This window comes from Zonotrichia leucophrys, chromosome 27 (genome assembly GCF_028769735.1).
Source record: "Zonotrichia leucophrys gambelii isolate GWCS_2022_RI chromosome 27, RI_Zleu_2.0, whole genome shotgun sequence".
Taxonomy (NCBI): Eukaryota; Metazoa; Chordata; class Aves; order Passeriformes; family Passerellidae; genus Zonotrichia; species Zonotrichia leucophrys.
The window spans coordinates 173,170-200,414 of record NC_088196.1 but is presented as its reverse complement, the minus strand read 5'-3'; the positions used below and the strand labels follow the sequence as shown (position 1 = coordinate 200,414).

Below are 27,245 nucleotides of genomic sequence, written 5' to 3'. Positions count from 1 at the left end.
ACTTTGCCCCTGTGATTTGGAGCCGCAGCGTTTGGAGGAAGCAGCAGGGACAAAATGGACAGTTCATAAAAGGAACAATTGTGCACTGCCTGTTCTAGAGGGCACTTGCTGCCCTTCAAGAACTTTCCTCATCGCATATGCTCTTTACACAGCAAATCTTTATCTTCTGTTTCTGGCCTTTTTATTTTTTTTCTACCTTAGTCCAGAAAATGGAACTGGAACAGACATTTCTGGAAATGAACTTGGTTGGTGCAGTTGGGAAGATGTGATTCACAGTTGTAATGAACGGTGAATTTTGTCCCATTTTTTTCTCAGTTCAGGATTTGAATTATGTATTTCCTGATTTTTAACCTGTTTACACAGTTATGCAGGGTAGATTTTTAACCCTTCAAATAAGGCCACCCATAGTGTTGGGTTGCCAGGAGGTACCCCAGGTACATCCCAGGTGTAAAAGCTGCTATTTTAGAAGTATCTGATGCTTTACCTTGTAAATTAAGAGGTTTAATTGTGTGTTATTTTCTTCTTATAATCCCATTCTGTGCTTAGAAGAAGCAAAGCTGTTATCAGTGAAATCTGGAGTTCATGGAGCTTGAGTATTTCCAGGATTGGCCAAAAATAAATTATGGGGTAAAGAATGTTGCTTTTTTTTCTTCTAGTCATGCAGCACAGATGAAAAGCTCTGAAGCTTTTAGTCATAACACTCTGGTCCCATGTTTTCATTTTAATAAAGCATCCAGTGGGAAAATGTGTCATAATTTGTTTCTTGGATTTAGAGATCTTGAAATGGCTGGTACAACAGGAGAGAGGAAACTCCAGCAGGGTTATGGTTTAAATACTATAATATGGTGGCAAAGTCATGTTGTTACTGCATGGTAATCTTACATTTCTCTTGCAAGAAAATGCTCTCTACATGGTTGTGCTGCAGAATAGGCACTTTTAAGTTTCGTCAGTGGCACGGAATACTAAATGTCTCTGTCTTTCCTTGCATTTCATAATCTGAGTGTTATTCTTCCATAGCAGCAGAAATGATGGAAGAATTGCATAGCCTGGACCCACGCAGGCAGGAGCTCCTGGAGGCCAGGTTCACCGGGGTTGGGGTTGCCAAGGTGAGTGTGAGTACCTGTGGTGACAGGTATGACTGCTTAGCCATCCTGCCTTGTGCTTGGATTGGGTTTTTTTGATTTCTACATGGATAATTTATCTTTGCAAACAAATTCTCTGTCACTTGTTGTGTTTTGAACTCTAATCTGTGAAGTATGTTAGAGAGGAATGAAAATGGGATCTCTGAGCAGATGTTTTGCTGTACAGAAAATTTTGGGCTCTAATTAAGTTCTTAGGAATTGTTCTACCTTAAGACATCTTGTGTGCCCAAAAAACTCCATGACAACATTGTAGAACTGGAAATCTCATCTGGCCCTTCCTTTCTCCAATAACACCTTTGAGAGCTGAATTTGGCTGCTGATGGGATACAGTTTCAAGTGTTGTGTGTTGGATACAACACATAACCAGACTGAAACATTGAGTCCTATTCTTTGGGGGTGCAGGAGCTAAAATTTTCTACCCCATCAGACGGAACATACAAAAAAATGTTTGCATGGCAGCTCTCCTGTGTCTGATCCACAACCTGCCAATAAAATCCCATCTTTATCCTCATGTACAGCTTCCACTTGGTCAGGCACTATCTAAAGCAAGGCACCTGAGTAACAACCTTGTGTCATTGCTTTGTGTCCTGGCATTAAGCTGCGAGTTCTCAAGGTGCTGGTAGTGTTAATGTCAGACTTTCTGAGCAATGAAATGGTGACAGAACTCATTTTAAACTAGGTCAGGGATAATGAGTTAATCTTTGAGGGAGATACTGAATTTTGAACATGAAGGTAAAGCAACACATTGTTAGATGATTTTCTAAAGTCATTTAAAATTGTTTTGAGATAAAACCTTGTAGATGCCGCATTTCTCTGAAAAACACAAAGTGATTCAAAACTTGAAAGAGTTTTGTTTGGATTTTCACTTTTCTTTCTGCTCTGCCTCTCAGACAGAGTTGAGTCTGGGAAGAGAGCAAAAGGAAGCCAAATGCTCAGCTGTAAGAAAGATTAACACTAGAAGTTAAGAGGTAACAATTTCAGTTGCTGAAGTAAGAGTGTGGGGATTTTTTATCTTTTCCCCTACTCTTAAGACTTTTAACGTATTAAGTTCTTTTTATTGCATGAAAATTGATGGCATTTACTGTACTGTGATCTTGTTTCAGTGTTACAAATTTTCATGTACTTTATCACCTGTTTCTTGCCTCCTGGCCCCCGTTTTGTCGCTTCAGACTCTTTAGCTGTACCAGTGCAGATAAACCCAAACATCTTACTAGAACAGCTAAAAGCATAGATACTGGTATAGCTTTAAAGCAGTACCAATGTACTTAGCTTTCACAAAGAATGTTAGGAACTCTTCCTTTTAAAGGAATAACCTTTGAGAGATACAGGAAAGCAAATCTTAATTATGTTTCCAATATGTTTGGAGCAGAAAGTACGTGCCCTTTTCTGTAGGGGTGAATATTGAAAACTTGTTTTTAAAGCAATCCAGGGAAAAAAGCCTCATTTGTTGGAGGCCTCACTTTGAGCAAAGCTGTTCTGTTACTGAGTTTTATTTTTACCTGTTGTTACAGGGTTTTACGTTGTACTAGCCAGTAAACTGTTAAAGTGCATTACACTTACTGCAAACAATATATTTATTTACTTGCATTCTTGCTAATTTGCAATAGATCAGCCAACCATTGATATAAATTAGCATGACTCTACTATGTTGCAGCAAATTTTGGTTGCAATATTAATTTCAGCTACTACATTCCCTCCCAGGTTGGTGCTTCAAATTCCCTCCCTACCCCCCCAAGCCTCCGTCCGTCATGCTCCGCACTGGCATTGGTAGGTCACTGTCTTCAAGGGAATATATTGGGAAAGCTGTGGTACAATTTTGTGTGATTCAGCTAAGACTTTTAGCTGGCTCCAATGAAATGTTTAACGAAAGAACCGTGTAGTAAGTGAGTGCCATCTAGTGGGACAGGGCCTGGCCCATCCTCCTGGGATGGAAGGTATCTGGTGCTGTTTATTGCATAAAAGGAAGAAGTGTCATCTCAGATGTGATTGGATGAAGGCAGCAGGCAGTTGCACTGAGCTTCCTGCCTTCCGCCCACTGGGTGTATCTTGCTGTGTATGGAGTCTTTCTTTAATGTTTAGCAGCATTTAATGTTTTTTAATATTTAGCAGCACAGAGTATATTTTGGACCTGTATAAAATGAAAGCATTCGTACATACCTTAATACAACTCCAGCTTCAAGCCCACAGTTCCTCTGTGTTGTTAAAGAGCAGCTGTAAGTGTTTGGATGTATGAATGAGAGCAAGCTGATCTAGAACAAGTTTTCAGGCTGGAAACTAGAAGAAAGCTTCTAGCCATCGGAGTAATGGGATTCTGGAAGAGCTTTCCAGTAACAGCAGTAGAGGATAGAAATCCTAAACTGTTTTGGAAACAACTGTGTGCTTGTCACCTCCTGTGGTAGCTGAAGGCACAACCCAATGACCAAGGTCATTTGCAGCTCCAAAAGCCTCAAAATTCTGTTGCAAGTCTGTGATGAAGTTTCTTACTTTAGTAGCTGAAGAATGTATCTCACTAGAAGCTTGGAGTTAATTCATTGAATCAAATTTATGAGCAAGGAATGTTTCTAGGCAACTGTTATACTCCTGTGCTTCACCCGTGTCACTAGATAGCTTCATAAAGCTGGTGATGCTTTAGATGTCTATTCTTGCCATATGGTGAAGTGCCATTCTTCACTAAATTCCCAGAGCAAGTCCCTGAATTAACACATGACACTAACATTGACTGTTCCTGCTTATTTAGCTCCTGTTTATATTTACATACTGGGAAAACCTAAGTGTATATTCCCATGAGGCATTATGCTGACTAGACATCTTCCTTAGGTCAAGAGGCCCAGGAGACAAAATGTGAGTTGTTTCTCTAGATAATATTGTTTAATTTAGTCTGTTCTCATCTTCCACTTCCCTTTCTCCTATTTGAGTGCTGCCTTTAAGATATCAGGCAGGTTAACTTGAAGGGGTTTGTGTCATTTCCACAGACTTTTCCTGGATAAGAATTTAAATCAGTAATTGTGATGGGTCAACCTTTATTTGTACACAGCCCGTCTCAGGTTTAACCAGGGTGGATCCTCACAGCAGCACATGTATCTTCTACAAGTTTGGTTTTCAAAAGGTCTGTGAACCAAGCTCTGTGTGCCACTTTTATAGTTAAACTAAAATGGCTGAAGTACTTCTAGGGAGTATAGCTGGGCTGTAGGAATCTTGTAGATCCATCTGACTGTGCCAGAATTTAAAAAGTCTTGGTCTTGGTAGCTAGTGCTCTTTTTCCTCTGCTTTGAGGTAATGATACAGAATATATGCTGCTAAAGAATTGTTCATAAAGAACAGTATTTGCTTGGATTAGTTTGGTTTTTACTTATTTTCTGTAACTTTTGAAGTCTTGATCACTTCAGTAACTCCACTGTGATGTACTCAGCAATAGTTTTAGCAGCAAGGTTACCATGTGGAGAATTTGTGTTTGAGGATCATCATATCATCCTTGGAGGGAAGTGGTGCTGCACAGTGGTGGTCCCCAACAGGTGTCATAGGCCATGAGAAGAACCAGAAAATAAGAGTTGTAAAACTTAGAATTGAGTTTTGCACCTTCTGCAGAGTGTGCCAGGACTTTATGCCAGATACTTGAAAATTGTTTGGATGCTTCTGTGTACAACATTACTTCAAATGTGTTGTCTGGCTGCTAGAGCCCAGAAATAGTTGTCAGATCTCAGTCCTATTTCTGCTCCTAAGCTGAGGGTTAAGATGAGTCGCGTGACCCTTCTGTCCAGTTTGCCATCAGTAAAGTAAAAATACCATCTTTCCAATCCTAGAGAACTCTCGAAGCATAATGGAAGCCAAGCAAATCCTGCTGCAAATCTACTTGCCCATTTGATAGAGTGGGGGTTACCTGTGAACATCTGAGAGTAGATTAACTTCTCTTGGCAAAAAGACCTCAGTGATTCGGGGATTTCATTATCAGCAGTAATACTGAGCTTTTCTAAACATCTAGTTAAGAAGTAGGTTGTAATTCTCATACTTACATGATGCTTGAAATAAGATAAGAATATGTTAATTAAACCTGACATAGTAGCACTACACCAGAGTAACTGTAGAGCCATTTGACCATTTCACTTTGGTGTAAACCTGTGTGGAGTCAGCACTAGTCTTTAGTGGAACGAAGGATTGACTCTTTGCCTTTGAAATCCATTGATCTGCTACAGAATTCAGAGGAACTTGGTTATCCTGGCTTGAGGTAATGAAGCATGTCTATCTCCATGTCTCCTTCATTTAGACAGCAAGAGAATTTTGCTGTGCATGTTGCTGTAAGCCTGTGTTGGAGACTCTGGCTAGGCAGCTGGAATTCCTAGAGCTCCTTTTCAGTACGAGGAATTGGAGAGCACAAAATGGAGACTGCCCACTTTGAGTTGTGGAGTGATGGATCATTTCTGGGAAGTTGGGGAGGCTGTGGAAATGTACAAGTCATGGGAGGCAGAAATGGTAAGGGGGGCTGAGTCTGCTTGGTGTTGTTCTAGATGATCTGGTGGGAGCTATTAGCAGGATAAGTTGTTTCTTTGGAAGTCTCAGCCATTGAAGCCTCACTGTGGGCTTTCCAGGGGCTCTGGCAAAGGGAGAAATGACTAAGCAGCTCCTGTGAGTGGCCAGATTTTATATTCTTGCCTCTTGAGTAGGAGTCTTCAAAGTGCCTGCTGCTGTTGCATCCAGTTCTCAACATGGAGGCTTTATTGTGCATAGGTAGGTCACAGACTTTGAAGCAGCAGTTGATAGGTGAATCACCAGGGAAAAAAGCTTGCCAGCTTATCTTGGAGAGAAATTTCTTGTGGAGGAGGAAGTGTGTGCTGTTCTTGTGCTTGTCATTTGGGTAAACACTATAGGTACTATTAGCTTGTTTCAGATGACCCACGTATTTTGAATTTTTGCTGAGTCCCATCACCAATTGCCCTGACAGGGCACAGTGATGAGCGGGCTGGAAGTGAGAGCAGTGAAGTGCAGTATTATCCCAAAGTGGTCTGTGCTAGAAAAATCAGATAACTTCTGGAATAAAATTCATGAGCCTTATCTGTATAAACTATTGTATGTATATTATGTGCTAATATGCACCCTACTACTTCCCTGGCAATATACTCATGTTAATGTTCTTTGTTTACTTCAGGGTTTTTTTTCAAAATTCATGTTCATTCCTTCAATTCCTTTTGTGTCATGTCCACTTAAAAATTGTATGCTAAATTAAATACTGAACATTTATCCCAAGTCAGTTGCTGAGTTAAATATAAACAGCCAGGAATGCTAAAATATAAATTTGAAGCATTTTTTATAGCTGCACTAACTGACTGTTAGCTGAAGGGACATACTCAGATATATGGTTTGTTGCATCTGTGCCTAAACTTGTTGCTATAACCAGCTGATACCTAATTTTACACATAACCCCATGTTATCTGGATAATCAGGAAAACTTGCTTTTCCTTTCTCTTGACTTATTACATGAGAAGAGGTGCAGCTGAGTACGAGGTCATGTTCCTGAAACATCCTAGGTATTGCATCTTTGTTGCTTTGAGTACAGCACATTCTGGTGAATAGTTTGGGTTTCCATAGCCAAAATACTTCAAAACAAGACTTTTTGCCAACTCTGCCAAGTTCAGCTCTTGTCTGTAAAGGTCTTATCCTTTAGACTAAGAAAAGTGTCAATGGAAGGTCCTCTTAAATGTAAGCAGGGGAAAAGCAAAGTGATGCATTAGCTCCATTGCATGGGTCAAAACATGTCTACAAAGAATTAATGATGCATTTGTTCATAAATCAATACACGTGACAGTGAAATTGCTGGATACCTGTAGACAATGACAAGCTGTTCTGTTCCATTTCCCTAATGAAGAAGTTGGTTCCTTTTCACACTTTCTGCTACTGCACTGAGTTGAATTTTACCACATCATCAGTGTAAATTCTAGAGGAAGATTTGAAATAAAGGAAAAAAAAAGCCGGGTGGGGGGTCAAGAATCTGACCAGCATCAAACTCCTCTTTTATTGATGTGAGATATGGTTTTGATTCCAGCTGGTAGAGCTAAAAATTTCCCATGCGGGGTAGTCAGTGCAGGTACTCATAGTACTGGAAGTAAGAAAAACATTGTGGATTTTGTATTAGGCATTTTTCCAGCTGCTTGCATCCCAGAACTTTACATTAAGGTGCAAACTGAGTGGATTTCTTGAACAAGATAAACTTGTGTTTCTGCAAAAAGTGTTAGTATAATTTTTAGCTGTAAGTGGCCCCATCAGTTTATTTTCCAGGTGATCCCAGAATACAGGGGCCTTGCAGAAGAGTTGTCCTTTGTATGCCACTGATATTCCACTTCAATCATAATGTTCATGGAAAGTTTAAATGTGGTGTTTTTGAAACAGCTGCTCCTGTCATTTGCTATCCATCTGCAAAATGGAGACAACAAGATTTAAGCAAATGTGGAAACAACTTTCACTTTCATCTTTATCATGTCAGAAGCCCAGTGTGAGCCCAGCAAACACTCATTTGGAGAGAAGCTCCTGTGTCTCACAAAGTTCTCACCCGGCACAGAAGGTTGATTGGTGCCTCGGATGTGGGGTTGGAGCTCCTGAGAGAACAGACAGATTTTGGAGAGCAGCATTTGTGCAGTTTATAAACAAGTTTTTTTTCATGAGTGAAAGGATTTACTTTCTGTTGCCACTTGCCATAAGATTTTACAATTTTTTTAGCAGTGAGACTTTCATGTGGATGTAGCGAAGGTTAATGTTGGCACTTCTGTTAAGTCCTGTTGGCCCAGGAGTAAATTCCTGGAATAACCAAGAGTTGTACCTATAACATTTGTGAGCCATCACATTGGGTGGTAAGGAGCTTGTTGTTTTGCTTAAAAGAAACTATTGCTGAAGAGTTGAAGTGAAGCATTTTTTCTGGTCCTGAGCTATTTGTGTGATCCCTTGAAGGGATAATAGTATGGCTTAAAGAATGTAAACCTGCAATTTTTCCTTAAAAGTTCAGCTTCCTGAGCTATTCAGGTGTTGGGGTTTCTTTTTTTTTTTTTTTTTTTTAAGCAGCTGAGCATGTTGTTTTAGGAGAACTGAATTTGATATTTAACACTCACAGTGAACACAGAAGGTAGAGTCTACTTTCAGCACATGCCTGCTTGGGAATTTAGGTTAGTAATAGCTAGATTATGTCACAATTTGATAGTGGTGTTTGGCCCTTAAACAGGGGAGAGAGAACTGATCCATTAAAAAATTATCTTGTGTGGGGTTTCTCTGTGGTCTTAAGGCTTCTCCCCCACTCCACCACTTGAGTCTTCTGCTCAAGTGTATAATGAGAAGTGGCTTTGCTTTGAGGAAAGATTGATTGGTGGGAAGTGGTTACTGCAGTTAAAAATGCTGAAATAGAATGCATCTTGGGAAAAGATGCTCACAAGTTATTAATTGAGAAGTGGCTTTATCATGTCATTCTTCCTGTTAATACATTCCATTGTTAATTGTGAATCTTGTTTTTACATCTTTGTCAAATTTGTCTTAATTTCTTAAGTTAGATCTGTAGGAGGATACTTTTGTGTCAGGATAAAACAGTGACTTTGCATGATTCACTTTTTCCTTTTAAAACCGGTTTTATTAGAGATCTTAAATAATTTTCAAACTACTTGGATATGTAAAAATGCAGATGTGTATCCAGCAGAGCCTGAAAAGATGCAGCAGACTCTTGAAGTACCTGGTTACAGTTTTGATAAATCTTTTTCTGGTCTCGTGAGTTTCTGCTTTGGCCTGGTGGGAGCAGCTGCTCTGCGGGCAGGTCACACATGGGTCCATAAAATAGCCAAGTGGGAAAGGTTATATTATGGGTACTAGTTGTACTGCTCTTAACACAAGTTTCACTTGTTCACTTTCCTAGTGTTGAAAAAAGCATAAAATGACACATTGAAATCAATGGTACTGCCAGCATCTGATAACAGTAATAGCTGGCTTGCCAGATGAGGATGCGTCTGAATGCTTAGCTCAGGGTCAAGCAGATGCTTGCCTGGAGAGCTGAGCTTGGAACTCCTGCTACTCAACAAATTTAGGTTTTCTTCCTCAAGCCTTAGGCTTCTAAAAATACCACCTTGGCTATTTTGTGGATGTGGGAAAATAGACCAGTTAGGAAATGAACTGATGCAGAAATACTCCAAAAGCTGGATCATTATCCTGAGAAAAAAAAATGTTGAACAATCCAACTGTCCTGCTGCAAATGTCTTCTGAAGCATCTTAGTGCCCCATCCCCTGTCTGGGAGTTTGACCCATGGTGCTGCTGTAACTGTAGTTAGCCCAGAGACTGAGTGGTTTTTAGGACGAGTCTGCCTTGTAGGAAGTTGTTTCTAACAGTCTTTGCTTGCTTCTCACTAGGGTCCGTTAAATAGTGAGTCTTCCAACCAGAGCTTGTGCAGCGTGGGCTCTCTGAGCGATAAAGAGTTGGAGGTAAGCAGGCACAACTGCTTGGGTAGTTGGGTTTAAGGTGAACATGATCCATCTCAAAGCATGGAAGAAATTGTGAGAATCAGTGACAGTCTTAGTTTGGAGAGTGAAAGGGACCAGGGAAGTATTTAGCCTGCCCCTGCAGGCTTTCAACTTCTCTGTGAAGCTCCTCCTCGAAGCTTCCCACCATTCCAGGAAGGTTTTACCTAATCCCAAACACAGCATTTGTAAAAGCTCCATTTGGGAAACTGTTTTCAGCTCATTGGGATACATTTTTGGATACACATAAAAAGCCAGAGAGCATTAATGGAAAAGTTTGCCATATCTATCCAAAAACGTGAGTTTGCCTAAGCCTGTACAAGGCAGAGCATTTTGTGCATTACTCTGTGGAAGTGTGGGGAGGTGAAAATTGATGCTTTGTCCATGGTTTGTCTCACTTCTTTAGGATTAACTATTTCAAAATGCTCATCAAAGCAGCAAAATGAATTGTCTTTGGATTTTTATTCTAAAATCTAAGTCTAATTTTGTTCTAAAATTCTGTGTTAGTAAACCAAAACCTCAAATGAAAGTGCATTTTCTTATGCATTTCTTATGAACTTCCCCCATAGTTACCAGGTAAGTTTTGGGTCATATTTCCCTCTATTATATGGCAGTACTAGTATGAGGGGATTTTAGGGATGCAGTATCTTAAACTCCATAAAGAGTAGTTAATAGTGGAAATCTGAGTATTCATTCTTTTAATTGTTTTTCTTTTTAATGTACTTCTGTGGAGAGATATAAATCAACCAAGCTGACGTATTCGAATCTCCCATTCCTTGCTTTTTCAGTCTGTAAGAGATAATGTTGTGTGTCATTTTTATTATGTAAGTACTTGAATGGAAAAACAACTTAAACTGATTCTCATTAATATGCTCACAGCTCCATGGAAGCTGTAATGGAGCCTGTGGTGTTACAGTCACGCCGACGCTGTTCAGGAGCTGCTCTTCACTAGACACTGAAGAGGCAATGTCTCTGACTTTTACACATAGAGGGGCTGCAGCAGCAAGTCTCTAGGTAGTTTTGGAGTTTTCAGTCCCCTCATTCTAAAAAAGTACCTTGCAGACACAATAACCAATTGTCTTAACAATCCCCTCCATCGTCTTACCAAAACAGCACTGTGTGTGAGTGCCCAGCTGGTAACGTGGGGCTGTAGATGTCCAGCACCCACTGGGAGCACACAGCCAGGTTTAGATTTGCCTTTTTCCTTTTTATCCTACTAAAGGAAGGAGATTGATTTCTGTGCTCAGTATGAGCAAGTCTTTTGGTAGAGATCTTTAAAGAGGGTACTTGAGATTTGGGTTTCCAAAGAGCATGAAACTTAGATTTACCACAGACACTCTGGCTATGGCTTTCCCTCCCCCAGAGCTGTGTTTTGCAGTGTTTTTCTCCCTGCCCCCAGGCTATAGTTCAGTGGTGGCTGCAGTGACTGGAAAACATACAGCTTGGGAATTATTTCAGCAATTTTAAAATGACATTGGTAATGAGAATGACGAGACATCTCTGTCCAGCAACCTCAGTGAGCTGCTTCCAGCAGTGCTTCCCAATGTCTTCAGCAGGTTTGGCCACAGATGTGATCCTGGTGATGTGGAAAGCCCCAGAGTCTCCTCCATTCTCATGTTTAGGCTCGTTAGCCTCATACAGACAGATAGGCATGACACTTCTGGAGCCCTCAGGCCTGTCAGCTGTGCTCTATGTTGTGCCTGTGCATAAATAAATTGATCATGCATAAATCCACTGATCAGCTGCCCATCAGGTCTCTGGGTGCTCACAGAAATGGCACATGCAACTGACCCATGACTTTAATGAGAGCTGGTGAGGAGCAAACAGAAGTCTAGGTGAATTGCTGCATCTGTAACAGCTTTGTCTTGCCTGCTGTCCTGGGATACTTCTGCAGCCATCTGCAGTGGGCTTTGAGAAGAAGCATTAGCTGCAGGCAAAGTGAATTGGCTTTAGAGACTGTGATTGGACTGCAGATTTGGATGTCAGTACTTGAAACTCTCATCATTATTCCCCTTGTACCAGTACTGTGATCACCTTGAAGGGGTTTACATAGGTTTTTATAAATGTTGAGCTTGCTCTGCTAGCCCTGTAAGGTCACTGGCTTGCAGCAGCTAAAATAGAAAAAATAAATTACCTTCTTGTTAACCACATTCTCTCCCTCTGCAGCACATCTATGAGAAGGTAGCAACTCTTTGAGAGCAGTTGTTTCTTTAGGTACCAGCAATAGAAAGAAATTAACCAGAGAAATGAAATGGCCACTGGGGATATGGAACAGGTCATTGTGTTTGGACATTTTCTTTAAATCTTGGAATAACTGCAGTAACGTTAATTTTGAAGTATTGTTTAACAGACTCCCGAGAAAAAGCAGAATGACCAGCGGAATAGGAAGAGGAAAGCAGACGCCTACGAGACCAGCCAAGGTAATCCATGCTGCCACCCTGCCATGGGATTGCTGCTTGCTTGGTAACTTGGGCACAATGTGCACAGGCAGTGTCCTAGGAAACTAATGGCTCTTCTCAAGGGTGTGTCAGGCAGCTTGTTATAAACTACTCCATGGTGGTGTGTTCTCTTCTGGGAGCCTTGTTACCCTTATTGGCAGGAAAATACTTGGTTTATTTGCACAAACTCTTGCATTTTTATGGGACAGGCTGCCCAGAGGTTTTCATATTCTGCTCCCAAGTGCTGTTTTGGTCCTGTGTCGCTACATATACAGCAGCCAGACTTCTGAATACTGTATTGCTTTCCAAGACACGTGCCTGCCTTGTTGGAGCAAGTTTTCACCATGACAAATCAGGAATAAGTTGTGCCTAAGCTGGCAGTGCTGTCCTGAGTGGAAAACCTGGTGTGTTCAATCCAAGTTCACATTTTCTAGCAAATGGGCAGAGGGGCGGATTTTGAGTTCTTTCATTCTTCAACAAGAAAGTAATGAGAATTGTGTTGACAGGACTGCTTTGATAATATGATAGTAAGAAAAAAGGACTAGGTTTTAATGAGCTGATGTTAAGCCACTGCTAATTATCTCTCAAAGTCTTACAGGAATGCTTGTGAGAGATCTAATATGCAGTAATTTAGCTGAAGGTGGAGGAGTAAAAGTACCCTTTGCTCTCTCCTTATCTTGAAGGAAATTTTGGAGAACCTATGCAACAGTCAAGACCTTCAGTGTTTTCTAAGTACTTCAGCAAGTGCAAATGCTGTTTGATTGCATCTGACATGTTTGGAATTGAGAGTTAATTGAATTGTCAACTGTAGGGCCTCCCAAAAACAGCACAAGGGCTGTCACCCTGGGGCGGGTTTTTGTTATGCGGAAGCTTTGTTGTGATAGGTGTTGCACTGAACAGGAAAAGGAGTGTCAAAATGTAGGAGGAGATTTTTAGGATGGCATGGTAACTTCTCTGAAGTACAACTCTTATTTTAGTCCTTTGCTTTCCTTTTTAGGGAAAGGCACTCCTAGAGGACATAAAATTAGTGATTATTTTGAGGTAAGAATCTTTTCATTGGCAAATCTGCCTTAATTCACATTTTGCAAAATCTGTGGATAGAAATTTGTGATGTGACATGTTACTGATCTGTCATTTGTATCATGGATTGGTGATGTCAACCTGATATGCTCAGATCTGATTAGGCAGAGGATATGAAGACATGTATTTTTAAATTAACAGTTAGTTGAACAGTTGATAGGGGATTTTTTTCATTTAAGTGTAGGTTTGAGGTTGATTTCGATTGGAACCTCTATCTCTGTTGAGGATATCTCTAGGTTTACAAACAATTTTGATAAGGATCCAGAGTTGCGAAAGAGCCCACCTGCACAAACCTGCTGATTGGAGGGGAAGTTGTTTACGGGGTTCCCTCTTAAGAAAAACATCTCATGGGAGGCTGGTGCCATAGGGGCCAAACCCCTCCCCAAAACAGTGATGCACATTCTAAAACCAGTATTCTTTTTGCACTGCGTAATATCTGAAACTTTTCTAGGTCTGCACAATCCAGAGCTGTAGCTTTTCTCTTAAGTTTGTTCTTTATTTTATGGAGTAACTTGAAGTCAGAAATTAAGTGCTTATTAGTGCTTACTTCTTTCCCAGGTAAATTTTTTTATGAGCAGTACACTGTAGGAGTTTCTGTACCAACTGGAGCAGTTCCCCAGCTCCTTACCTCTCCTGCCTCTTAACGCTGACTGGCACAGTGCTTCAGTGGAGATGAACATTACCTACCACTCCTGTGGTGCACATCAGACAGGTCTCCTCACAGGGAATGGGCTTCCTAATTCCAGAGAGTAAATAACTGATCTATGACTAAGCATTCAGGTTTATATCTTTTTGAGTTACGAAGGGAAATGCACTCAGTGAAAATACAAGTGTTTGTTTTAGGTACTTCAGTTATTTTGGAAGCTCTCTGAACTGTTAAGGTTTTCCTCTTAATTTATCTTCAGTTTATGTAAACTATTCCATGAAGCCTTTGCAGCTTCATTTTTAAGGTGAATGTGTTTCTTTTGTCTGTGTTAATTTTGGTTAAATGTAGTATCTCTGTGGAAATGCTGATGATGAAATCTGTTTGTGTGCCCAGTTTGCTGGGGGCAGTGGCCCAGGAACCAGTCCTGGTAGAAGTGTGCCGCCCGTCGCCAGATCCTCTCCGCAGCATTCCCTGTCCAACCCCTTGCCGGTGAGTGTTCTTGGGGACACACTTGGTGGCCTGGCATCGGTTAACTTGGTGGCCATGCTTCAGACAGGTAATACAAGGTTCTGTCTCTTGGTGAGTGAGTTGGCTTGTTCTCCATTTTAAATCTGAAACTGGGTTCTGAGAGCGAAGCCATGTCTAGGACCCTAGGACAGCAGCTAGTCCAGCCATAGCTGTCATGAATATCTGAGCTTAAATTGTACAGGATGAATGTTTCTAACGTGCTGCCTGAGTACAGAGGGATGTTGGTCCTTAATAAAGGTGGAACTGACCTGTTAGTTACCCTTTATTCTGTTGTAGCTCATGAACTCCATGGAGTCGGGAGTATGTTGTGTGTTTGTGCAGCACTATCAGGGCTATTCCGATTTTGATTGGACCCCTTGGGTATCTTGAACAATGTGCCCACCATAATTATTTTGGGAAGGCCTTTTACTTCTGTTCATTTGCACATGACTTGCAAGGGGCATTAGCAAAAGCTTCCAGAGACGTGTGTACGTGCCCAGCTGGTGCTGGTTTTTGGCATGTAATTCCACTTTACTTGCAGCATTTCTGTGAGGTCTGGATGTGAAGAAGTAATACGTGTTTTTAAACCATTTTAGGACAGAGCAGCTAAAAAAAATTGTTGCAACTAGCAAGGCAGTATTCAGAGGCTCTGTTGCCTGGGCTTTAGTGTTGACTGGGCCCCTCTTTAAAAAATGTTCAGCATTTATTGAGTGTCACAAAAGACTGGAGACATTGTGGGAAAGTTGAGATTCACAAAGCCAAATGCAAAGTCTTTAGTGGTTACATTATTCTGCAGAGACCTTTGCTGAATGTACTGAACTAAACCTCAACACTAAACACTGCTCAGAATTCCATGTGTTGATAGATTTCAGAAGGTTTGTAACGCTGCTTGAAGGGAGAGCTTCATGTACACTTCTAGATACTTTTTAGTGTTTCTAAAAATTAAAATAGATCTTATTAATTGAATGGACTTTCATGCTATCATTTATCAATTCACTAATACATCTCTTTAAAGAGAAGTTAATGAAAAAATAGCATCTCTGAATGTTGCAGATGTGTGAGGGATTAGGGACAATTCTTTATTCCAGCAGATTAGATAATCCACAGTGGAACAAGTGGATTCTTCCTGTGGTTTTCTTCTTCTATCTTGTATATGTTGAGTAGGTAAAAGTTGAACAGAGTGTTTCTGATGAATACTGATGTTGCAGTTAGTTTCAGCCAGGCCAGTGTGTCTCTCTCCTTACACAGGTGCTTATCTGCTGCTCTTTCCTCTTGCAGCTGAACCTGTGATGTTTGCTTATTCACAACAAACTGTTCTGGGCCTTTACAAGATCTGTCCTCTTCTTACAAACTGAATGTCAACGCTTTGATCTAATCCCCAAAAAAAGGAGGGGATGAGTGAAAATTGGAGGACACTGAGTCTTACCCATTACAGGTGTTAGTAATGATCTTGGAAGGAAGCAGAGTGTTAAAATGTCTTTCACATGATACAAACCTCCTCCAGATCTGAATTTATCTGTACTGTACTGGAAAATTTGTGCAATCAGAACTTGCAGAGGAATTGTAATGGCCTCAGGATGTAACTACTTCTCTTCAAATCTCTTGGCTGATTTGAATTGCCTCACTTCTCACTTGATTAGAATGATCTGCAGGTCTTGAGACTCCTGTGAGGCCACTCTCAGGCACAAGCATTCTTTTAGGGAAGGAAGCACACTCTTGGAATTGGTAATGTTAACCAGAAAACAGGTTGTAGTTTAGGTTTTTAAGAAAAACTGAAGTCTGACCTGACTCTTGGATTTCTCTGAGGCATTTGCCTGGCCTGGAGTTACAGCTTGGAAGGACTTGCATGATCATTACCCAGATTGCCAAGTTTTAGCAGTGATGGTGTGGCTTTGGAAGCCAGGGCATTGAGATGCTGTGATCAGTGTAGCTCAGATGATTCTTCTTGATAAACTCAGTTCCTCTACCACGGTTGGAAAACTAATCTACTACAGGACAAAGGAGCTAGCCCTTAAGAGATGTAATGGAACTTAAAGGATTTTGATAATGAATTGGTAGTTCACTTACCTTGCAGGAGATGGGCCCCAGCTGTAATGATAAAAGTGAGCATACCCTGATGTCTGGGTCCTAGACATGGTTAGGTTGCTGCCATTTAGCACTTCTGACTCAGTTTACTTTGCCAGAATAGCAACGTATCATGAAATTGGCTGTTTGAAAATGAGTCCTTAAGAAACATAAAAAATTATAATTGTGAATGCATTGACTGCAATCCCAAAGTAGATTTTTTGACCTGCAATCTATTTTGCTTCATTGACTCTGAAGCACATGTATTTGCAAAGGAGGAGGATGTGTTAACTGACAAGGAAGTCTGTCCTGTGTGTTCATTTGTTAGGGTTTTTTTCAATTGTTAACTTCATTTCCTTGTTGCTGTCTGCCATTGGATCAATGACTGCAGGAGTCCTGTGAGAGCTATCAGATCCTCACCATGCTGCCTGCTCATTCCTGAGCTGCTGCTTCGCTGACAACAGTTTTGGCAGAGTCAGAGAATCACTTCTTTTGATTTAAAAAAAAAAAAAAAAAAGTAGTTCATTGTGTGTTTTTTGACTGTGTTGCAGCGGCGAATGGAGCAGCCGCTGTATGGGGTAGACGGCAGCGCAGCCAAGGAGCCGCAGGAGGAACACTCTGCTCTGCCAACGCTGATGTCGGTGATGCTGGCGAAGCAGCGGCTAGAGAATGAGCAGCTGGCACAGAGGGGAGGTGGCCTCTGTTTTACTTTTGTCTCGGTGAGCAGCTCTGAAAAGATTTGAATCCTAAGGCATGTGTCTAGTTAAGGGATGGGGAATTTGAAGCTTTTCTGCCCAAGTCCAGCCTCATTTTTGCTGACCCCAGTCTGTCACCTTCTGGTAAGTTCATCTTCCTTGTGAAGAGTTCTAGGTCCCAGGCTTTGCTTATTTAATAAAATGGCACGAGTTTTAAGTTAACAGCTCAAAATCTTGCCTAGATCAAAATGATGTCATCCAAGGGGATAATGTGATAGATGCAGAAAAGCAAAAGATTGAAGTGTAGTCTTGTTGCGAGAAGTGTTTGGATTAGCCTTGCTTAATCTCAGCTACTGTGAGTTATATCAGGCTTTTGAAAGCTTTGTCTTCAGCAGGTTGGACCAGGCTTCTTGGAAGAAACTGACTCTGCTTTTATTGAGCTGTATCTCTAAAGCATCCTTAAACCTGAGCATGAAAGTGTGGTGCAGGCTGGACTGCAGCTCCAGTGTGGAGATGATTGTATCTGCACAGGCACTGGTGGTCATGCTGAGGGACATGTAACAATACACAACTTTCTTTTACAGGCCCAGCAAGGCAGCCCATCTTCTACCGGATCAGGGAACACTGAGCATTCCTGCACCTCCCAAAAACAGATTTCCATCCAGCACAAACAGTCACAGGTATAGCTCACTAGACAACATAGCTCTTGGATGTGAGGTTGAAGCTTGACGCAGCTTGTCTTCTGTGCTAGAGGGTGCTGCTGGTAGTGGGCATGATGTTTCCAGTGAGAAGAGCCAGTATTCCCAACTCCATCTGTAACTACTGAATGGAGTTAATTGCTCTGAGCTTTGTTCCTCATCCTGTAAAGAAGGTTTTCTGTTGCTGCTGCTGGAGTTTGTCCAATCTGCTACTGAGGCTTTTCTGTGTCAGTGCTGTGGGCAGTTTGTCAGCTGTGTGTGATTGTGCTTGGGAGAGGAACACCTCAGCTCTATCTGTTTCTGCTCTGTTGTATCCTCAATGTTCTTCCTCTCTTGGGAAGTGAAGGTGAGAAGGAAACCTGAGTGATAGTTGTGAATGTCTCTGTTCAGGCACTGAGTCATGGGTGCATCACTGTGCTTACAGTACAGATCGCCACAGTCTTGCTGGCAGCTCTTTGACCTCTGCAGAGTCCACTCATGGAATAGTTGTCCTGTCAAGTGTATTCCTGAAAGTGCTTCCCAGCAACTTCACTGATGTGGAGTTAAGAAGAGGAGTAGCTCTTCTGACTGCACTGCAACCTTTTTAGTACCTTTTAAATTACTGAGATTCTTTTAGCTGTGTTATCTTCTGTTGCTTACCAGGGTGCCCAGGTTTATCTGCAATGCACCTGGTTTATCTCTTCTCCAAGCCTGCTTTTAGTCTTTGGATTTTCATCTCAGATCTCTCTGTGTCTTCCCCTTTTAAACTATCATTTCCTCACACCAGTCTCTGTCAGAGGTTATTTTGTTGCTGGGAAGGTCCATTCTCCATTAACCCTGCAGGTGGTAGAAGTTCTCTGTTCAAGGACAGCCATCTCCCCTCTGTGGGAACTCACTTGCTCAAGTCTGGGCTCTATTTTGCTACTAGGGTCGCATTTGTTGTCTGTATTCTTAAAATGTTGGTTTGGGAAGATCCCTGTTTCCTGACAGTGCATGGAGAGGTCTGTGTGTGAGAATGATGCCACAACTCAAGAACCTGCTGGAGATTATGTCCATCTTTGCTGTTCCAAGACCCATGCTTAAAACAGTGGTCAAATAGTGGTGTCACCTGGAGGAAAAAAACAAAAAGTTTTTTTTTTCTTCTGTGCTTAACACACTCACAAGGTCCGTGCTCTTAGCAAGACATTGTCTGAACAAGCTTTCTGCCAGTGTTCAGCTTCATGATATTCCCCAGAGGTCTGGGTGGGGCATATATGTGCAGGAAAGAATCAGGGAAGATGTTTGGGGGTGTGATGAGGTCCTGTACACATTCTTGGTTTTTCCCTCCCAAGCCTGTTAGGAGTTGATAGAGTTAAAAAATAGATACACTTCGATGATTCCCAGATTGAATCACTTGGGGTAGTGCAAGAAACAAATCAGCATGATTTCCTTAGTGCTTTCAGTTAGTGCTAAGGCCTGAGTGCTCTGAGGTGGCTTGGGGTGAAGTCACATGTAAGGGTATGTATCCTGACTATCTGACATGGGACAAGTATGTCCCTGCCCTTGCCTAGGTGAAATAACAGTCAGTTACTAAAGAAACTTTCTGCTGTTTGGCCACCACAGATATCCTGCATGGTGCCTCCCATGGCAACGCCTTTCCTGCAGGCAAGGAAGCATGCACCAAGTTGAGTCAGAGTGAGGTGACCTGCCCAGGCTGCCTCTTTGTCTCTTGGGATTTTAGACCATCTTGCTTGATGTGCCATGTTGGCAGGAGCTCTGTTTGAGCTTTTCCATACTTGAGCATATGTTGGGAAGCCACAGTGAGCCAGGTTTGTCTCTTACTCCATGATGTTGGCTTCCAGGCAGGGTTGAAATTTGGAGAATATTTATATAACATCTCCACAGGTAAGCCTCTGCAATCTCTTCTCAGAAATGGAATAGGTGCCTGCCAACCACGACTGTGAAATCTGTGTGTACAATCCTGGAGAGTTTCCTCTGTGTTGACTTGACTGTTTTAGATTCTGTGTTCAGGTACATACTGACTCCTTTGCCTTCACCACCCTTTAATTGGAGTGCTGAATCTGAAATATTCAAAGCATATAGTGTGTGTCTTCTGTTCTTAGGTATAACTCTCACTTCACTGCTTCTCTGAAGGTATTTGAGATGTTTTGGATCTAAAAATTTCCAGATAGTTTTCACTGAAGAGCTATAAAGCTCCTGTCCCCAGTGGGTTTAGTTTATCAGAAACAAAAGCTTGTGCCCAATATTCTTGTTGTCAGTCTGTTACAATATTTTAAGATGAATACCTGTGTTTTCTGTCAGGACCACTTTAGAGCCTGCAGGTGTTGTCGTTGTCTGCTGGTGGCTGCGTGTGCTCATGAAAGGTCATAAAGTTGATAGTCCTCCTAAGGACTGGGATTTCGTGTGGGTTTTTTTCTTAAGCCTTTTTTCTGTGTAAGCTCTCCTACGTAGAGACCACCGAAGAGTATGCAAAACTCAGCTATAAATGTAAAATTCACAGGACACAGAGGATATTTTAGGCTGTTGAGAGTTACCAGGTTGTGCACTTCAGAGCTCTGTGCTGGCTGACTGCACCTCCTGTGCTGGAGGAGCCCACCATGCAACAACAAAATGAATAATGGAGACCATTCTTCCCCTGAATGTCAGGATGCAGGGGATCAGTTCTTCTGAGGCTCAGCAGGGGGTTACACTGGGACTTTAGTGCTGACTATTTGAAACATTATCCATTTGTCTTAAACATGGTTTATGGTGATTTTTCCCTACAGTCTGACCTCACAATGGAAAAAATATCTGCACTAGAAAACAGTAAGAACTCTGACTTGGAGAAGAAGGAGGGGAGGATAGATGACTTATTAAGAGTAAGTATTTAAAGTGGGACAACTTTTCTAAATGCTGCTATTTAATGATACTTAGAATGCTTGTGCCAGCCAGGCTGCAGAGCAGGGGCTTGTATGCCAGGTGTAGAACCAACGTTTGCAAGGTAAAACAAATCCAATGATCCCTTACCAGCAGGATAATTGTCTGGCCTGTGGACACTGTTTGGGCCTGATTGAACCTAAGCAGTACCTGGTTGTACAATGCAGAGTTGTTGTAGCTCTGGGGTTTTTGTCCTCAGCAGTGCTGTTCTCCCTTTGATCTGTTGCACACTTGTGTATTGTGCTGGTTAACATAACAGGTTTCTCTGCAGAATTCACAGAATCATGGAATCATTAAGGTTGGAAAAGACTTTGAAGATCATCACCAAGTCCAACCATCAGTGTAGTACCACCACCATGTTCTGACAAAACCATGTTCTGACAAAACCATGTCCTCAAGTGCTACATCTGCATTTTTTGAACACTTCCAGGGATGTGTTTTCCTTTTCCCTCCACCCAGTTATTCCCCTCTTCTAAGTCCTGAGGAGCTGACTCTGCCTTCTGTTTGGCAGCATGTTCACTAGCCTCTCAGTAGCCTGGGAAGCCGTGTTCTGAAATGCTCACTGAGAACAATCAGAGACATGTATAGAGATAAGAATATCCTTTGGCCAAACCAAAATAAAAAAGCTCTTAACCCATTAGTATTCTTCAGTAAAAGATAAATACCTTGAAATCAAGGATCTTGTTTTAATGGAGGAGTTCTTATTGACTTATCTTTCATCAGCTGGGAGAGGCAGCTCTTGTAAAGTGTTGGAAAGCATTAGAAAGCACATTAAAGGAAGTAGAGGGAAGACTTTGTGTATGTCTGGTCTCAGCACCTGAAAGAGCTCAGTCAAGCTCATTGGAGACATGGGGCACATGTGTGCTTGTGGGAAACAATCCATGAGGCAGGAAATAGTTGCCGTTTTTTAAAATTATTATTTTTGCTTTCACAAGACCATTAGTTGGAAGGGAAATGGTTACATTTAACTCTGTTAATGAAAGTGGTTACACATACAGTCATGCTGCATGCTGTGGTGGTGTGAACCAGCGGCTGCCACTGGGAGCAGTCTGTGTAGAAGGGGTGATGGAAAGTGACTCAAACAAGAATTTATCTGAAAATACAGAGTTTCACCATCCTTTTACTCTGCCAATATTGTGGCTAAAGTGGGAGGATAGTCCAGCAATGATTAAGCTATTTTGAGACTTTGTAGCTGTGGCAAGGTCTTAAATGCTTAACAAAAAAAAAAAGCCCAAAAACTTCTGCTTGTCTTCAATCTCTTTGTACTTTAATTCCTTACGTGTAAACCAGGATGACAGAACTTCCTTGTTCTAGAGGAATGTTAAGGTGTGAGTGAGTTAAAAACTTTAGAGTTTGTCTTGGATGTTTTGCTAAACAAAACCTGTTCTTTTATCTTGCTGGTTTGCTGACTTCAATCCCCATGGCTCTTCCTATGTGATGCTTAGTTTGGCTCTTCTGAGTGGTTTGAAGTCACAGGCTTTGTTCTCTGTTCACTTTTAGGCCAACTGTGATTTGAGACGGCAGATAGACGAGCAGCAAAAGATGCTGGAGAAGTACAAGGAGCGGTTGAATCGATGTGTAACGATGAGCAAGAAGCTTCTTATAGAAAAGGTTAGCAGAGGACATCTCTGCAGCCACAGTTCATGTCCTTGAAAATATCTCTGGCTCCTTAGCAGTAAAAACCTGCTCCTGTTGCTTCAGTGACAAAAGATAACTGGAATTCTGTCTTGAATTACTTCTTTGCAAACAGGAATGTAATCCAAAGGCTGAAGTGGTTCACAATGTTCAGATTTGGTCACTTTCCACAGTGGCAGAGTGATCTCTTGCTTAAATGAAAGAGCTCTAAAGGCAGCAGGCATTGCTTGATTTGGAAAGCCATACACTTGAAAAGCAATGTTGTGCAGCTCTGGGAATGTGGGAGCAGTGTCCCATTGTGCAGTGGAATTGCAGATATGCTCTGGGACATGGGCAGGCGATTTAGACCTTTCAAATGGCAAAGTTGGAGATTGTTGCTTTGTGTAACACTGAAAACAGCACACTGGGAACAGTGCCAGGTTCACCAACATGCAGCCTGGTTCATTATCGAAAGATTTCCAGCTTTCCTGATGGTTAAACAGTGTGAGGGTTTGTTTGTTCTTTCACCTGTTGGCCAGTTATACCTATTGTTTGTGGGTACTGGATGGGCAAAACTACTCGGGTGCTGGCTGGAACATGCCGTCTGTTTGAATTGATTTTGTCACAGAGTTGATTGTTCTTGGCTGAGCAGGGCTCCCCTCTCCAGAGTGGTGACCTAGCTAAGATTGTGTCACTTCTGGACATGTACAAGACAAGGACTGAGCTGGCTGATCACTGTATCTTAGTCTTAATAGTGATTCAAGGTACATTTTGTTTCTTCATCTCCTGAATAAGGGCCTGGCGAGAACTGGGCCTGTAGTCTGTTTTGGCTACTGATACAAAAAGACAATTTTAATCCTACTGCCAGGCTGATCTCAGCTGGTCATAGGATGGGTGAGCTGCCCAGGCAGTGATCAGGAGGGAAGAGTGAGGCTGAAATGCCATGATGGAGGTGAACAAATGCTTGCCAGACCAGTGTGAAGCACCAGCAATAATTTGGTCAGTGATACTCAGCTGGATTTCAGATAATCAGAACTGAAATAATAGAAAGTGGAAAGAATTGGTGGTTATTTAAAATGCAGCACAGCCCTTAGCTAGTCATTTATAGCTTGTATTTTTACATGGCTTTATTTTGCTTTCAGTCAAAGCAGGAGAAGATGGCATGCCGGGATAAGAGCATGCAGGATCGATTGAGGCTGGGGCACTTCACCACGGTGCGGCACGGTGCATCCTTCACCGAGCAGTGGACAGATGGCTACGCCTTCCAGAACCTCATCAAGTGAGGACAAACAGGATTGTCTTTAACTTCAGAGGCAGCAATGGAAAAAAACCCTAGCAGTTGTGTGTGATGTCTTGCATGTCAGAATGTGAGAATGGTGTGACTGATGCATGGAAGGACCAGATAGGAACTCCTGACAATGGGGAACTTTTTCACGCTGAAGTGAGAAATCCATTCCCACTGAAACTTCCAGAGACTTGAACTGGAGTGAAATGGTTTGAGTTGGCCTCTGGGCCAGCTGTTATTACCTGTCAGAAATCCTCGGTGCACCCACCTGGCTGTGTAGCGCTTGGGGTGGAGGGGTGGACCAAAATCTCGCATATATTGTGAGTCAGTCAATTTGATTTGCATCCTTGCATATATTAGTCAAAGAAGGCTAATTAGCTTGCACTATTTTTTTTTTTCCCTTAAGTAGAAAGTGTAGAAGCTTGAAAGAGAAAATCCATACAATTTAACTTGTTTTGCCTTCTGGTAACAGTGATCAAAGGGGCTGCAGAAACCTGGAAATGAAGATCAGAGACCCTTTATGCAGGATATTAATGGAAATATCCAGTCAATTCCCACCTGGCCTAGACCTTTAAGTAGGACTTGGCAAATTAATTGCATTAGAGAGTTATGTGCGATCCTTTAAAATCACACCATTTCTCTGTAGTCTGATAGGGAGGTGCAGCTCTTGTTAGGCACAGATTAAGGACTTTATAATTCTTCCTTTTTTTATGGAAATCATGGAAAAATACTTCTGGAATACTTACCTGCAGTCTCAGTCCCTTTTTAAAAGGAAGTAGGTATGCTTAGGTCATTTAGACTTGAAATTTCAAGAGTGCTTTTGTCACTATAAAATGTTTGAGATAGTCTTTTCATCTTGGAGGAGAGACAGTTCCTTAGTGAAATCAGGAAAGATGTTGGTTATATTCCAGAGAATTTAGGATAGCTTAACTGTACTTTTGAAGTGTAAGGATACTTTCTCAGACAGTGCCAGACTTCAGCAATAGTTTTAACAGGAAAATTTTGAGATTTTGAACAGAGGCTTTTAGGAAAAAGTGTGTGGAAAGTTAGTGACTTGCCATGGATCCTAGGTTTCCATAGGGTTAGCAAGTCCTTTGGATGTCCTCTGCATGAATTAAACCTTTCACTTACTGGAAGATTTCTGTGAGCCAGGAAAATAATCCTGTTTCACGCAAAAATACCTTTAAAACTCAGACTCATCATATTTGGCACATTTCCCTTTTCTGTACAAAAATATTTTGTTATAAATCTTACAAGCGCAACTGATTTGAAATTCATGGGTCCAATCTGGTAAGAACAGATGCTGAAGGACAACCAAGTGCACACCCATAGTTATCTGTCATGTTTTTTTTCCTCTCTGCTTTTCAGGCAACAGGAAAGGATAAATTCCCAGCGGGAAGAAATAGAAAGACAACGAAAAATGTTAGCAAAGAGAAAGCCACCTGCGATGGGCCAGACCCCGCCAGCGAGCACCGAGCAGAAGCAGCGCAAGAGCAAGACCAATGGAGCAGAAAATGAAACGTAGGTTCTGTGGCCTTCTTGGTGTATGGCAAAGCCACATGCTTTGATTAGAGCACAAAATATCTCCTGGGAATTGGAATCTTGCCCTTGCCTCCAGGCCTCACTCCATGAATGAATGTTGTGGAATTAGCCTGGCATTCAGCAACATCTTGCTCCAGTTTTAAGTAATTTTCATTGAAGTAATATAAGGATCATTGCTGAGTCCAGACTTTGTATGAGCTTAACTTTATTTTTTTATGAGTCCAGTAATTTTTTCAGTATTCTGTTGTGGTCAGGTTTGAAAAGTGGACCTTGACTTTAGTGTTGTATGTTCAGAATTGATATCAGTATCAGGGTATACATGGTGCTTTTTTTTAAGGAAAACAAAATTGTACACATTTGGAAGCCTCAACTTCTGTATATTTACTGTGGAGAATTCTGAGTTAAGAGTTTTGAAACAGTTTATTTGGGATGCTGAAGCAGTAAGATGCTCTTGATAGAGACAGTGCATTGAGCATTGGCCTGTTCTCAGAAACAGTTCTTCACACATAGGCAACTCAGGGAGATGGTGGAAATGCTACTCTTCTCATGTTTTGTTTTTGGTTCTTTTTCCTCTGCCTCTTTTGAAGTTACTGATGCTCTAAAAGACTTGATAGTCTTCTAGAGTAAGGCTGGGACTTGAAAGAACTTTAGAACATTATTTTTTGAGAAGCTTTTGGAAATACGTTTAGTCATAGACTTAGCCCTGCCTTCTCCTAGTTCCCTTTATAGACTTAATTTTATTGCTGTAGGCTAATACCATAACCCTCATTGACACTTTTCATTTTTCATTATTAAATCTCCTGGGCTTGACTTGACCTCAAAGTTCCATAAGCCCTTTGAATTCTTGGTCTTAATCTTTAAAAGGACATGTGGAGCAAAAGCTCCCACTGCCTTCACAGTCTCAGCAGAGATGGCACAAGAATGTGTGAATCGTGATGGTCAGGGTGCCCTCAGCTCCAGGGCTGTGACCCCAGAGTGGGATACAGGTGCCTGCAGATCAGGGGGTTGTGTTGGAAAGCACTGTGTGTTTCTGCAAATAACTAAGTTGGTTGGAGACATTTCCCTGTCATTCTAGCCAAGGGACCCTGAAAAGAACTAAATAAAACTTTAAAGTCATCCTTTTTATTGCCAGGTTTGAGCTGGGAGGAGCAAATGGAATGTCTGTACATGGATATTTTGAAATATTGCTATTCACTGTGGTAACCTTTCCCTTCCAAAGGGCAGGATGAGCTTTCCCCATTTTTGTGGCCTTCTTTTTCTCCAGCAGTCTGTTGCAGCTGTAGCATAGCTTATTCTGGAGACATGGCAGCACAGCTCCTGGTGAATCCTGGTCATGTCTGTGATGCTTCTGCTTGTGCTGTGAGCCTGCCTTGGCATAGTCCAGCTTTACCATGCACTGCTAGGAAGCCTCTTGGGCTCCCAAGGCTTTTTCTCTGTTTCTTACTGGTTTATCATTCTTCACTGATATGTTTTAGGGTGATATTTTTGTGGTTTAGAAAAGCTTCTTGTCACGTACTTGATTAAAAACTGCTTGCCAGGGTATGGATATGGTTCGTGTGGAGTGTTGTAGCTTATGTGAAAACAGTGGTGGTTTTGCAAGTTAGCTGTAGCAACTGGACTGACTGACTACTTGCTTAATCATTAGTTATCCAGTGAGTGCATTTGTTGGACCATGGTGTATCAGGAACAAAATTTTATGACCTCTGGAGGGAGGCTTTTCCCTTCGGTTTTTGGAACTCTTACAGAGGCTGATTTTTAGGCAATTCAAATATAAATGTTTCTAAAAGTTGAATGAGAAGCAGACAGCCAAGTTCCTTTTTGGTTTTTGGTTCCTCTGTGGTTTATGGTTGCTGCTGTGTCTTAAAAAGGAGAAGAAGGTCCTGTGATGCAAATTTAAACACAATCTCTTCCAAAATGAGTTTTCTAGCCTGTGAATGAGAAAACAGTTTTCATTCAGGAAGGTTATTGAGCTGGGGCTGGTTGAGATTCATTAGGGCAGCCTTCAGCTGTGCTAGAGGTAGGTGTAGGGTGTTTCTAGCATGTTTCTGTGAAACAGGGCCGGGTTTGTCTCAGACCCCGCCTTGGTTTTTGTTATGGTTGCTGTGACAAACAGCTGTTTTGGGCATTGTTAGCCTGGTGGTGCTTGTTACATCTGCCCTAATGA

At 41.6% G+C, this 27,245-nt stretch overlaps 1 protein-coding gene across 9 annotated transcripts in view; it reads left to right on the top strand.

The window, feature by feature from the left end:
• TLK2 (tousled like kinase 2) overlaps positions 1 to 27,245 on the top strand; it is a 42,997-nt gene that overhangs the window by 1,231 nt on the left and 14,521 nt on the right. Inside the window, exons 2-14 of one of the 9 annotated variants that reach the window (XM_064733578.1) lie at positions 550 to 627; positions 1,018 to 1,106; positions 2,844 to 2,909; positions 9,510 to 9,581; positions 11,968 to 12,037; positions 13,053 to 13,096; positions 14,175 to 14,270; positions 16,904 to 17,071; positions 17,632 to 17,727; positions 20,490 to 20,582; positions 22,141 to 22,251; positions 23,397 to 23,533; positions 24,908 to 25,060. In XM_064733578.1, the coding sequence (XP_064589648.1) occupies positions 1,026 to 1,106; positions 2,844 to 2,909; positions 9,510 to 9,581; positions 11,968 to 12,037; positions 13,053 to 13,096; positions 14,175 to 14,270; positions 16,904 to 17,071; positions 17,632 to 17,727; positions 20,490 to 20,582; positions 22,141 to 22,251; positions 23,397 to 23,533; positions 24,908 to 25,060 (1,187 nt within the window). In that variant the 5' untranslated portion in view covers positions 550 to 627; positions 1,018 to 1,025. Of the gene's footprint in view, positions 1 to 275; positions 289 to 549; positions 628 to 1,017; positions 1,107 to 2,843; positions 2,910 to 9,509; positions 9,582 to 11,967; positions 12,038 to 13,052; positions 13,097 to 14,174; positions 14,271 to 16,903; positions 17,072 to 17,631; positions 17,728 to 20,489; positions 20,583 to 22,140; positions 22,252 to 23,396; positions 23,534 to 24,907; positions 25,061 to 27,245 lie in introns of those variants that run through there. The other 8 variants (XM_064733576.1, XM_064733579.1, XM_064733577.1 and 5 more) reach the window with 8 other exon arrangements.